Raw genomic sequence first — 13,461 nt, 5'->3', positions numbered from 1 at the left:
TTAAATTTTGGTTACATGGTTATGAGTGGTTGGCCTTCGGGTATACCTAAAGTGTGGCTTCATTTTTATCTTTAACAGAAGATAACTGAGCTCTCATTATGTGCTAGGGCACTGTTTAAATTCTGAATCCTGCCCTCTGATAGGAAGACAGAGATTAAACAAGAGAGCTAATAACCAAACAAAAAAGTAGAGAAACTGTGGGGTTGGGGATTTTAGCTCAGGTGCTTAGGGAGGGCATTTGAGCAGAATCATGAATGCAATAAAGGAGGCAGCCATGCAAAAACCTGTAGGAAGAGCATTCCAGGCAGAGAGAACAGCCAGTGCAAAGGCCCCAAGGTGGGAATGAGCTTGGTGTGTTCTCAAGACCCATGTGCTCAGGACCCAGGGGGCAGAGGGGGAAGCAGGGAAAATGAGGCTAGGAAAGGAGGCAGAGCAAGATGGCAGAATAGAAAGCTCCGCTGATTGTCCTCCTGCCACTCTGTGCAAGGACACCAAGTTAACAACTGCCTACACAGAAAACAACACCTTCTTAAAAACCAAAAAGCAGGTGAGCACTTACAGTACCTGGTTTTAATTTCGTATCACTGAAAGAGGCACTGAAGAGATATAGAAAACAATCCTGAATCACCAATGCTACCCCTTCCCCACCCTGGCAGCCATGGCATGGTGTGGAGAGTGTTTCTGGGCACTGGGGAAGAGAGAACACAGTTCTTTTGCTTCACAATTCAATTGTGAAGCATCGAACTCAGCAATGTCCTGTTACAGCAGAAAGGAAAACCAGATCAAACTCAGTTGATGCCCACTCACAGAGGGAGCATTTAAACCAGCCCTAGCCAGAGGGGAATCACTGATCCCAGCAGTCTGAACTTGAGTACCTGCAAACCTCACCATCAAGGGCCAAACTGCTCTCAGTCTCTAAGTAAACTTGAAAGGCAGCCTAGGCCATAAGGACTGCAACTCTTAGGTAAGTCCTAGGGCTGAACTAGGCCCAGACACAGTGGACTGGGGGTGGGGAGTCGGGGCACACAACATGCTGAGACACTAGCTAGGACAGCCAAGGGAGTGCTGGCATCACTTTTCCCCTAACCCCAGGATGCACAGCTTGTGGCTCTAAAAGAGACCCCTTCCTTCTGCTTGAGGAGAGGAGAGGGAAGAGTTGGGAGGACTTTGTCTTGCATCTTGGATACCAACTCAGCCACAGCAAGATAGGGCTCCAGTCAGAGTCATCAGGCCCCTGTTCCAGCCCTAGCTCCCAGATGACATTTCTAGACAAACTGTGGGCCAGAAGGGAACCCACTGCCTTGAAGGAAAGGACCCCATCCTGCCAGCATTCATCACCTGCTAACTGAAGAGCCCTTGGGCCCTGAATAACCAACAGCAATACACAGGCACTACGTTGAGGGCCATCATGAGCCTCTGAGACTTGCTGGCTTCAGGTACCAACATCACCACGGGGGCTAGAGCACCAAGAAGGTTCTTGAGGTTCCAGATTCCAGGACTTGACAGCATTTCTGGACCTGCCCCAGGCCAGAGGGGAGCCCACTGCCCTGAAGGATGAGTCCCAGGCCAGGCAGCATTCGCCACAAGCTAACTTAAGAGACCTTGGGCCTTAACGGAACATTGGTGGTAGTCTTTCAGTACTCCTCGTGGCCAGGGGTGGCAGTGACTATGGAGTGAGGCTCCTCTGCCTTTGGAAAGGGGAGGGAAAAGCAGGAAGGACTAGGTCTTGTGGTTTGAGTGCCAGCTCAGCTGCAATACAATAGAACACCAGGTAGACTTATCAGGTTTTTGACTCTAGTCCCTGACTCCTGGATGATACTTCTAGACCCATCTGGGGCCTGGGGGAACTCACTGACCTGGAGGGAAGGACACAGGCCTGGCTGGCTTTGCCACCTGCTCATTGTAGAGCCCAGGGCCTTAAGCGAACATAGACAGTAGCCAGGGAGTGGTTACAGCAGGCCTTGGGTGAGACCCAGTGCTGTGCTGGCTTCAGGTCTGACCCAGCACAGTCATAGTGGTGGCGGCCACAGGGGTTTTAATACCTATGTCACTCCACCCCCAGCTTTAGTTGGCTCAGAACAGAGAGAGAGATTCGGTATGTTTGGGAGAAAATGAGAACAAGAGGCCGGGTGCGGTGGCTCAAGCCTGTAATCCCAGCACTTTGGGAGGTCGAGGCAGGTGAATCACAAGGTCAGGAGACCGAGACCATCCTGGCTAAACACAGTGAAACCCCATCTCTACTAAAAATACAAAAAATTAGCTGGGCGTGGTGGCACGCACCTGTAGTCCCAGCTACTTGGGAGGCTGAGGCAGGAGAATCGCTTGTACTTACAGTAGAACGTTCCAAATGAACAACACCACATTGAAATACATTTAAAAATGAGGGCTCTTGGTAAAATCCCTTTTGGCTAAGGACGGGTTTGGCACTATGGAATGTTAAGTGCCATTCTCTTTGGATTAATCTGTCTTACACTTTTTGCTGACAGCTATGGGTGACAGGATTAGGCATGTGCAGGACCATGGGAGATGGGGAGCTTTTTCCTCCCCAAAAGGGGAATCCTGACATCTGATGGAACTGCTGGAAAAGATCCCTTCACTACTGGCAAGTGGTCACCTGAACTTTTCATTTTCAGTGTCACTGCAATGAATGGGTGGGTCCTTCTCTGGCCTCTGTGAGCTCTTCACCTTCCTCACCCCGCCACAGGCAATGCTTTTCTCTCTCCTTTCCCTTTCTTATCTTTTCTATTACTCAGGGTGACCATCTTGCCCAGGGACCACGTGTTGAAATTCCTAGTCAGAAGTTGGATTAAAGATGATGGGAGCCATCTAAGGACAAATTTAAGCCTTGCCAGTTTAATATTGGGTGCTAAGCAGAGTAGCTAATGTCTATGTTTTGTCACACATATTTTACTCTGGCCCAAACAGAAAAAGATAATTTTCCTTTTTGTTGCGGCTTGGCCCCCAGGGCTATGGTGCAGCAAGCTGGGTCACTAGGGCCACTTAGGGAAAGGGAACACAGAAGCCTGGCATGCTGGCAAACAGGTAAGAATTTCTTACCAGTCAGACTTCTGGCCTCTCTCTCTGTGCAAACAGGTTGAATAAATGGTAAAAATCACTGTTTATCTCTTGTAAAGTTTAAATTAATCAGAAAAAGCACTTGTAAGACTAGTCTTAAGCTGTAGCAAATTTGGTATGCTTTGTGTGTCTTTCCATATTTTCTGTCATTAATGAGGGGTACCTTAGGAGAGAAAACAGGCTTAGGACACCTGTAAGCCCGCTGTTCAAGACAGCCAAGCAAATTGATCACTTATAAGCTTTGCTGCAGGTCCCTGGAAAAAAAAAAAAAAACTGGATAAGGTTTCCCTCTTGTCTTGTATGTCCTTGGGAGCTTGACCTTGTAACCATGTGGCCATGCTTTCTCTTCACAATGGCAGCCTGGGTTCAGGGTTCGATTCCTGGCTTGGAAAATGAGTCCTTTAACTTCTATGTATTTATATGTATTATGTGTTTGATGTTTATATGTAAAAGAGCTTTAACTAATTGGTTTAAAAATAATAAAAGCTTAAATAACATATTTTGTCAGAAAAGTGAAAAGTGTAATGCCTTTTAGTTCATGTGTCTTAAGTAATTTTTGGGAAATAAAGACAGTTGCAAAAATTATTGGTAAAATGAAAATGTCAAATAAGGCAAACGTCGAGCTGTAACCAATCCAGCCATTCTCTATCTCACTTCCGATTTGTGTATGTAGTTTCCCTTTTTTGTCTGTAACTCGTCCACCACATGGCTGCACTGGAGTCTCTGTGAATCTGCTGTCATTCTGGGGGCTGCCCGATTTGCAAATCATCCATTGCTCAATTAAACTCCTTTAAATTTAATTTGGCTGAAGTTTTTCTTTTATCACATGAGAACAGGACTTATAATGAGAAAAAAATAAGATGGAATGATGGCATCCTAGGATTGCTGGCTTTAGAGTTGCTTTCAATCATATTCTATTGCTCCAGGGTTTTGAATTTGCCTAAAGTTACCTTCTCAAGTACAGGTTGCAAATTGGAAGCTGCATCCTATATCTGGTCTGCAGATCTGTTTCGGATGACCAGTGTAATTTTAAATAAAACATATTTGAATTGATTGCTCAGATTTAAGGATCAGAAGGTTTCATGTAAACACTTATTTCTGGCCAATCTTTACAAACTGGAAAATCTGCCAGATCTGGACCCCAAAGTCCTGACCAGAAAAATTAGGCTGAAGCAGAGTAGTGGCCATTCCCTTTGGGGGAGACATATCCTTTCCCAGTTTACCAGTCCCCACTCTGCTTGTTTTCCTCATTTATGTTACCTTCCTGACCCTGTTGGCAGCTAGGTTTTCGACCCTTACTATTTTTTTTTAATTATAGGAAATGTCCAAAATATATAAAAGAAACATAAGATGAACACTCATATAGCCACCACCCACATTCAGCAATTATTAATATCCAGTCTTGTTTCATCAGTAGCCTTGCTGATTTCTCCAACATCCCTGCACCCAACCTGGGATTATTTGGAAGCACATCGAGACATCACAAAATTTCATCATTAGCTATTTCAGGGCATGTTTAAATGATACACCCTTTTTATACAGACAGCCACAGTATAATTATCATAGCCAAAACATGGAAAAGACTTTACAAATATCCACTCTGCTCACTTTAAAAAATTCTTCTCCATATTATTCACTTCATTTGATTCCTTTTCTCTGTCAAGAAAGGACAAACAGGAATTGTTGATCTGGGAAAATGGGGTCGAGCATGCATATAAACATGAATGGTACTCTCCACACTCTAGAAAACAATGCGTGAAATGATTTTTTTCGTAAGGCATTCATTCCTATTTTTTCTGATTTTTTGAAATATGCCTGATAAACCTTTACCACTAAACCTACTCCAAATACATGAGTCATGCTATTACTGTCATGATTCTATAGGTGAGATGATATGGTTGGGATATTTGTCTCTGCCCAAATCTCAGGTTGAAATGTAATCCTTATTTTCCCCAATGTCGGAGGTGAGGCCTGTTGGGACGTGTTTGGGTCATGGGGGTGGAACCCTCATGGCTTGATGCTGTCCTTGCAATAGTGAGTGAGTTATCACAAGATCTGGTTGTTTAAAAGTGTGTGGCACCTCCCGCACCCACTCTCTTGCTCCTGCTGTCACCATGTGAGATGCCTGCTCCCAGTCTGTCTTCCACCATGACTGTAAGCTTCCTGAGGTCCTCACCAGAAGCAGATGCCAGCATCACACTTCCTGTTAAGCCTGCAGAACTGTGAGCCAACTAAACCTCTTTTCTTTATAAATTACTCAGCCTCAGGCATTTCTTTATAGCAAAACAAGAATGGCCTAACACATGAGACAACAGAGATATAGTAGGTTAGGCGACTCATTCAAGGTAACAAAGACAGCGTAGAGCTGCAGCAAGAACCCAGACCACCTTATTTTTAATCAGGTCTCTTTCTGTTATACCACATAGGAAAGGTGGGACAACAGGTTATAATAATATGATGATAGGAGATAATATAGAATAATAGTAGAAAACATTTCTGTGTGCTTACTCTGTGGCTGGGCATTGTGGAAGGCCACTTACATATGTTATTTATTCCTCTCATCAATTATGTGATATAATATTATCATCTTATAGAGAATAATAATGAAACTACAGAGCTTAAGTAAAATGCCCAGGGGGAAACAGCTGGGAAGTGGCGCATCTGGGATTGGAAGCCAGATTGCCCTAACTGTGGCATCCCAGTGCACCACCGCTGAATTAAACTTGACAAAGCATGGGCTCTGGAGGCAGACAAACTTGGCTTCAGATCCTGTTCCTCTGATCAGCTTTGGACCATGGATAAGTGTCCTCTTCTTTCAATGAAGATGCTAGAACCTCACTATTAGGATTCATTAGAGCATCAAACAAAATCATCCAAGGAAATTATTTTATTGCTTGTCACAGAGTAAAGGCATACAAGATGTTAGCTGCTAATAAAAAGGGAAAGTTTTAAAGAGTACTGTCTCCAGTAATATTCCCCATCAGAAAAAATTGTAACTTGTTTTCCACCCAGCCCCTTGAACTAGTCCCATTGTATGCTACCTAAACAACGTGTTGTTCAAGGTCAGTAAATGACATCCTAACTATAATTCTATGAACTTGAATTTCTTAAGGTACAAGAACTCTGCTTTGAAGTTCAGAATCTAGGTTACCAGAGCTAGACAACGTCTTGACCTATAATTCTAAGAGGTACTTATCAGATTCATGAAAACAAATGCCAACTGAGTATAGGAGATCTCATTTTCTATATAAAGGAAACATATATGGCTAAAAATGTCTTTTGATGGTGTAAAAATTTTATGAATCTGATAACCACGGGGAGGGATAATGAAAGTATGACTTCAATCTCCCCTCCTCCCCTTTTACCTTTCTTTGCCTATTTCTGAGTATCTCTAGGCTACCAAATGTTTCAGTCTGAATGTAGAAAAAACAAAATAATGAGCAGGAATAGACTGACTGGCACAAAATGTACCAAATGGAAACAATTTCCAGACTGAATGTACACTGACATGCGTGACTTACTATAAATAATTATACAAAGCACAATACAGTGAGAACAATAGCAAAGAAAAAAAAAAGGAAAATCTCAATCGGGGAAGAAAAAAGAATCCACTTGGTCAACAGCCATGCATTATAATGCATAGTGAATTCATGGACTTTCCTTATTCCCACCAAGGCTTGTGGCTTCAGGGGTACAAATAAACCTCCTTCTCCTTGCAAAACCCTCACATCAAATGCAATTGCATGGCTGAGCTTGACACCCACAATTGTGAAGTGAGAAGTGGGGAATGAAAAGCAGCAGACAGCCTGACAGAAAGTTCATGCTCACCCAAGAAAATGGAATTTTCCTTCAGGCTGAAAACATAATCATTATGAAACTGGCCATCAAATAATTTTCAGAGAAAATATTGTTGTAACCATGACTCCTTATCTGCAGGCATTGCAATCACTTCACAGGATGACCACAATGTTCATGATCACTTTTTAAAAACTTTTTGGTATATGTTTTCTTTTGTTGTGGTAAACCATATAAAAATTTGCCATTTTAGCCATTAAATAAGTGTATAATTTCATGGCATTATTTACATTTACACTTTTAAAAGAAAATTACTTTAAAGAAGTCTTCCATAGCAAGAAAAAACTTAATGAATTTTTAAGACTGGGCATGACTTCCTTCCCGACACCATTTTGGTTTTGCTGTTTTCCACCCTGGCAGTAACTTGAAACACACTATTCTCTCATTAGGGACTCACACCACCCCACCCTGCACATGTACCTGGTATCAATGGGGCAGAGAGGAGATGAGTATGGGGTGTTGGGGGTGGGGGTGGAAGAGAATGTGTGGGTCGGTATAAGCCTGCCATGGGCACATGAGAAACTTCTGTGACATGCACAGCCCCCAGATGGTGACTTAAGATTACTGCATGAGAGGAGAGTCCGTGACATTCGGTTTGAACGGCATTTCTTAACAATTTTTATTCAGAACTTACTGACCCCATGTGACACACAAAACAAATGTACATACCCTTCACATATTTATAGAAACATTTTTAAAAGTGCCCTAAAAATGGGTCAATGATGTACTTTTCTTTAAAACATTTAATAGACATTTGATGAACTACTCTTGATGGGGTGCTTTGCAAAATATGAATCTGGCTCAAAGACACTCTGGCAAAAAGTGGCACAGAGATAGAGCTATCCCTTAGACATCAGGGAATGTGAAAGAAGGCACGATAACAAAAGGGAACGGGCCAAATTGGGCCTGGTCAGGGGGTGGCATAGGTGTAAGAAGCATAGGTGGAAGAAACATGAGTGGAAGGGGCAAGGACAGAGGAGGAAAGGGTGACATGGGGAAAAACAGGCTGCTGGAATGGCTGTGGCCCCAGAAGTAACCATCTGTCATCCCGCTGACGGAAAAGGGTGCCATTATGGCCTCAACTGTGGTTACCATGACAGGCTGGCCCACTACCATGAGGGGCGGCATGTTTCTCGCCATTAATGCCCTCTGATGTCTCCTCCATTTGGCTCTTCTATTCTCAAACCAAATCTTCAATCAGAGGAAAAAAGAAACAGGTTCAGTATACTGAGCATTTAATTTCATCATGGAAAAAAACACAACAAGCAACTCTCTATGTCCTTAACCTTTTCAGGTGTATCAAGACAAGCTACTTCCTTACTACTAAAATATCTTAGAAAGGTGAACACCACACCTTTCCCCTAGTGGGCTCCAAGTATGTGCTACGTATGCTCTGGCTTGGCTTATTTCTTTGTCTCTCTCCTTTTATCTGTAATATTACTTTTTCCACTCTTGGGTGCAGGTGTAGCTGATGAGTGGGACTCGGTCCCTGCTGGTATGGCTATGTATGGCATGTCTGCTTCCAGACACCTGACCATCAGCTACCCAGCTGCCCACCAACTCCTACTTACTAGGCCACTGTCACCCTGGTCGCGGGGGAAACTGAGCTTGGAAAAAAAAGGGGGGGTGCCTTTTAAAGTCATACCAAGAAGATGAGGCCCCTATTTTGAAAAGCCCATCTTCAGTGTAAAGTAAAAAATCGATGACAACATTGTATTTTAAAACAAGTTTTCTTTCCTTCAAGAAACTCTAAGGGGTCATTCATCTTCTGAAACTCCTTGAGAATTAAAAAGATGGTATATTGCAAGGCAAGTCTCGTTACAGGGGGCCCAGGGAGTTTATGGATCGTCTTGCTGGGAAATGAGGGTATCTGAAGCCCTGGACACTCTTCACACTTCAGCTTGAAGCTTTGTGGAAGGAGGACACAAATGTTGTCCAAATTCACAAAAATTCTCAAAAAGCTTTGCCCAGTTGAGAGTTTGAGAGAAAGGAAGCATTGCTAATTCTGCATGCTCCAACTCATCCCTCCCTCCAAATCTTCCTGGGCTAAGGACAAGGTCAGCTCACTTGGTTCTCCCTACAGTCCTGGGATCTGGGACTGAGGCTTGGTTGCCCAGCTCCATGGGACACCTTCAGCCATCTAGCCTCACTACTCAAGCAGAAGATCCCAATCTCATCAGCATTCCCAAAGTGGGAGTGTCCAAATAGGCATCCCTGAACATGTTCAGTAGTAATGTGGAGGAGGTATCAAAAAACACTACTCCCTAAACACCTGCCAATTGTTAGAAGACCAAAAAATAAAACCTGTCAATTAAACAACACTATCCCCCAAGCTTCTAGTTAATGACATTTCTATCCTATTTTGATCCTTCTGGAAGTTCCCAAACTGCAAATTTTATGGGACAAAGGGACTCTTCTCCCTGTTTGATGCCCCATTTCCTTCTCCTATCTTACTATTTGGAGTCCTTCTCCCTCATGAATACATAGTCTAAATTTTAAGCCTACTGTAATAGTGCTTATTTAGAGGCAATTCCAATATACTTGTGGTCAAAGGTTCATAAACATAAGCCATGCCAAAAGTGGGCCAAATGTGCTATGGGGCAACATTAGGTCCCTATTCTCAGTATTGATTTCATAAAACAGCCCTTACTATCTTTACAAAACAGAGGGAAGAAACATCTATTTAAAATTTTTGGAGATATTCATGCTGAAATGTTTGGCAATAGATGAGAACATCATGCCTTTTTCCTTATTTGCTGAGTGAGAGTGGTCCTTTTGCCTTCAGAACTGCATTGAGTGAATGCTATGTAAACCCAGGGAGGGGAAAGGCAATTCACCAAAACGTCAATATTTCATCTCCCCCAAATTGGCATTGCCTGCCTGAGAAAATGGAGGGCAATAGGATGCCAACACTCAGTGCCCCATTTTGTCAGGCTGCTTTTCTACATGTCACCATTGGCAGAACCGCAGCATAGTTCCCTCACTGCACTCACACACATGAGCTCTGCAGAAAAGCTATTAAGGTCATCCCGATTTTTCTTTCTTTTTTTCCTTTTTTGCAAATACTCCTTTGGATCCATTGACCTACAAATTTCTTATCACAACCTGAGCAAATAAATAAAAAGCTATTTCAAATTACCACAGGTAAGAGTCTAGCCTGACCTGAGAGCCATCCCCCACTATCAACACATTCCACAAAACACATCTCTTCCTATTAGTACAACAAACTGGAAGAAACAAAAAATCTCTTAAATGCTAGAAATTGCTCAAGAAAATATTCACGGCCGGGTGCGGTGGCTCACGCTTGTAATCCCAGCACTTTGGGAGGCCGAGGCGGGCGGATCACGAGGTCAGGAGATCGAGACCACGGTGAAACCCCGTCTCTACTAAAAATACAAAAAAAATTAGCCGGGCGTGGTGGCGGGCGCCTGTAGTCCCAGGTACTCGGAGAGGCTGAGGCAGGAGAATGGCGTGAACCCGGGAGGCGGAGCTTGCAGTGAGCCGAGATCTCGCCACTGCACTCCAGCCTGGGCGACAGAGCGAGACTCCGTCTCAAAAAAAAAAAAAAAAGAAATATTCACTGATGCATTTGGCAGTTTCAAAAGTTGAATGGGGGCAGTTTCCCTAAGCCATGAGTGTGACTGTATACAATTCTTGCCTAACGCTTCCATCCTTAGCTTGGAAATTTATGAAAAATTGATCTTGTAGTTTGTTTTGGTTTCTAGATAAACTTGCAAAGGTTGCAAACCTTTTCGCTATCTCTACCATAATGCAAAACCAACTATGTCAGCAATGTTTTCAGGCTGCCATATCAAAGTATTCCAGAAAATTAAAATTTAGAGCTGCCACTCTCTACAAGGCTTTACCAAATACTTAAAAACAATAGTAGGAGGGCCAGGCACTTGAACTTTATGCTATCCCTCCCCATCAGTCTCAGCTTAAGGAAACATACATTCTGGTTGTGAATTATTCCTTTACCCCAATGCCTAAACATTTATAAATTCTTAACCAAGGAGTTTATGCTTGGTTTTAAATATATTAAATAATTTAGTTTAATGGAGCTCTTTGGAGCATTAATTTGAATAATCCCCATGTCAGAAAACCCCAGGATGCCTCCACATGGAAGTGCTACCTAAAGGATACCAGTGCTAGGAGTTGAATCTTATATATTATGCTATATTTAATTTATACTGTTATATGTTATATATATTTGTAATTTGGAATACATATATTTATATGTTTATAATTTATTCAAGTGTATAATATATTTTATACACAAGGAATAAAGGAAACGGTTCAGTACCAATTTTTTTTTCCATGGATTGTCATGTTCCCTCTGGTAATGGGAAATTTCCACAAGCTGAGCTTTCCTTATCGCATTTTCCAGCCACAAAGATCCCAAAGTTCAGACCTCATTGCCTATACATGAAAAAGGCCACAAAAACACCAAGATGACAATGTCTGTGTCAAAGTTGTGTCCAAGCCCTGAAGCAGGTTTTAGAATGGCTCCCCTGCCCGATTGCTTTTTCGGTTTACTGACCTGCACTGCGAGTTCAGTCACATTCATGCTTCCTGCCAGCCTCCTTCTATGGAAGAAACCACACATGTTCAGCATTTGGAGTTGTGGGTGTCGTTGCATTCTTGTGTTTAATTTTTTATTCTACCAACTTCCCACACCCAGTAGGCTGTTCTGTAACACCCAGCTGAGCCTTACATTAGGAACATTTCTCTCACGCCACAAATAAAGGAGATGCCAAAAAAATCAGGGCGGTGGCTCATGCCTGTAATGCCAGCACTTTGGGAGCCTGAGGCAGGAGGATCACTTGAGGTCAGGAGTTCGAGACCAGCCTGGCCAATATGGTGAAACCCCGTCTCTACTAAAAATACAAAAATTAGCCGGGCGTGGTGGCTGGCGCCTGTAATCCCAGCTACTTGGGAGGCTGAGGTAGGATAATCTCTTGAATCTGGGAGGCAGAGGTTGCAGTGAGCTGAGATCGCACCATTGCACTCCAGCCTGGGTGTCCCAGCGAGACTCTTTCTCAAAAAAATAAAAAAAAAAAAAAACCCATAACAAAAAAAAAATCGTTAATCAATATAAATGACGTTCTAACTGACTATTTGAAACTTAGAAAAATTAACACCAAAGGAAACCCAGACGAATGACAGACTTCTCAGAATTTTAAATAAGGTCAGAATGCGACCCTGCACTTGCTGTACAGAACCTTAATCTCCTCATCTTTATTTCTGCCTCAGCTGGGATGGGAGCTATTTATCATAACTGACCTCAGCCCAAAGTTGCCCAACTTGGTTCATTTAAATTCTGCATGATGCCTAATAGGCATAGCCCCACTACAGAACCCACTAGGTGCCAGGGGTCTGCAGGGAGGGGACGGCAGCGACACCAGGCCCTAGATGGGTTTTGGTTCAGGAGGGGAAGAGGGTAGGAGAGGGACTGGGGGAAAGCCAAACGCCGCCCTGGAGCAGCACGTGCTCCCTGCAAACCGCGCGCCAACCAGAGCAATGGGCTTACCGCAGGAACTGGCTGGGGAACTGCTTGCGTTGGAAAATGCGCTCCAGCTCCTGCAGCTGCAATGGGGTGAAGGCGTGGACGTTGGGCTGCTGCGCTTTGCCAGGCTCCAGCCCCCCGACGGCGCCCTGTGAGCGCGAATCCTGCTGCCCGGGTTCCTCCTCGCTCTGGTAGCTGGCCTCATCGTCGCCATCGCTGCCGCTGCTGCCCTCAAGGTTTCCTTCCCATTGGTAGCCAGGAGCTCCTGTGCTGCCGCCATCTTTTTCTTCTCTGCCTTGGGTTCCTGCTGACTTTAACTTTTCTCCTGCTGCTTCTGTGCCTTGCTCAGTCTCAGGCTGTGCATACTCTTCCTCCTCTTTGACCTCTTCAGTAAGCGACAGCACCGCAGCATTCATATCTGGAAAAGTAGAAACCCCAAGAGAAAGATCAAGGCATTGGTCCTGAGGGTGTTGGAAGGAGGCAGTGAGGGGCTGCACTCTGAGAGCAGTGGTAGTGCAAGGGCATCATCCAGTCTACTCGCCTCTCCCAGGGAACCTCGGTTTCCTGAGTTCGCAAAAGCATGTGTCCCATCCAGGTACTGACCCTGTAGTTCTTTCTCATCATCGACTCCAAGGCTGAGCAAGCTGGTGATATACTGGCTACACTGGTCCAGAGGCTCCATACCCTGAGTGGTGTGGATGGAGCTGTGCATTTCTGCAGATTCTGAGCTGGGGCCACCACGATCTCCTAGGCAGTGCTAGAACTGTGAGTCACCGCCTGGAAGGTTCTTCTGGCGTCTAGACTCAGCAACAGTGTATCCACTTAGAGACCTCCTCTCTTGCTTTTCTGCTTCCCGCTATTTGCTGTGGGTTGGGCCTGCTGAGGTGCGCATGCGTCAGGGGCTTGGCCTTGCCATGGATGAGGGAGAGCATGTGTTGGTGGTGGGGGCAGGGGGGTGACGGGGGGAGGGGGTTGTGGGGGGAGGGGGGGGCGGGGGTGGAGGAGTAAGCGGGGTAGTAGGGTGT

At 44.3% G+C, this 13,461-nt stretch overlaps 2 protein-coding genes across 5 annotated transcripts in view; one reads left to right on the top strand and one right to left on the bottom strand.

The window, feature by feature from the left end:
- Positions 1-13,461, top strand: part of LOC129475559 (putative uncharacterized protein CXorf42) — a 66,821-nt gene that overhangs the window by 40,450 nt on the left and 12,910 nt on the right. The window lies entirely within an intron of this gene.
- LOC129475561 (rhox homeobox family member 2) lies at positions 7,525-13,268 on the bottom strand. The gene is made up of 4 exons (XM_055267697.2): positions 13,040-13,268; positions 12,461-12,854; positions 11,471-11,516; positions 7,525-8,121 (listed from the first exon to the last, which is right to left on the bottom strand). The coding sequence occupies exons 1-4, from the start codon at positions 13,146-13,148 to the stop codon at positions 7,777-7,779; spliced, it is 894 nt and encodes a 297-aa protein (XP_055123672.1). The 5' UTR covers positions 13,149-13,268; the 3' UTR covers positions 7,525-7,776.

This window comes from Symphalangus syndactylus, chromosome X (genome assembly GCF_028878055.3).
Source record: "Symphalangus syndactylus isolate Jambi chromosome X, NHGRI_mSymSyn1-v2.1_pri, whole genome shotgun sequence".
NCBI lineage: Eukaryota > Metazoa > Chordata > Mammalia > Primates > Hylobatidae > Symphalangus > Symphalangus syndactylus.
The sequence above is the reverse complement of the archived record's forward strand: the minus strand, read 5'-3'. Positions and strand labels throughout refer to the sequence as shown.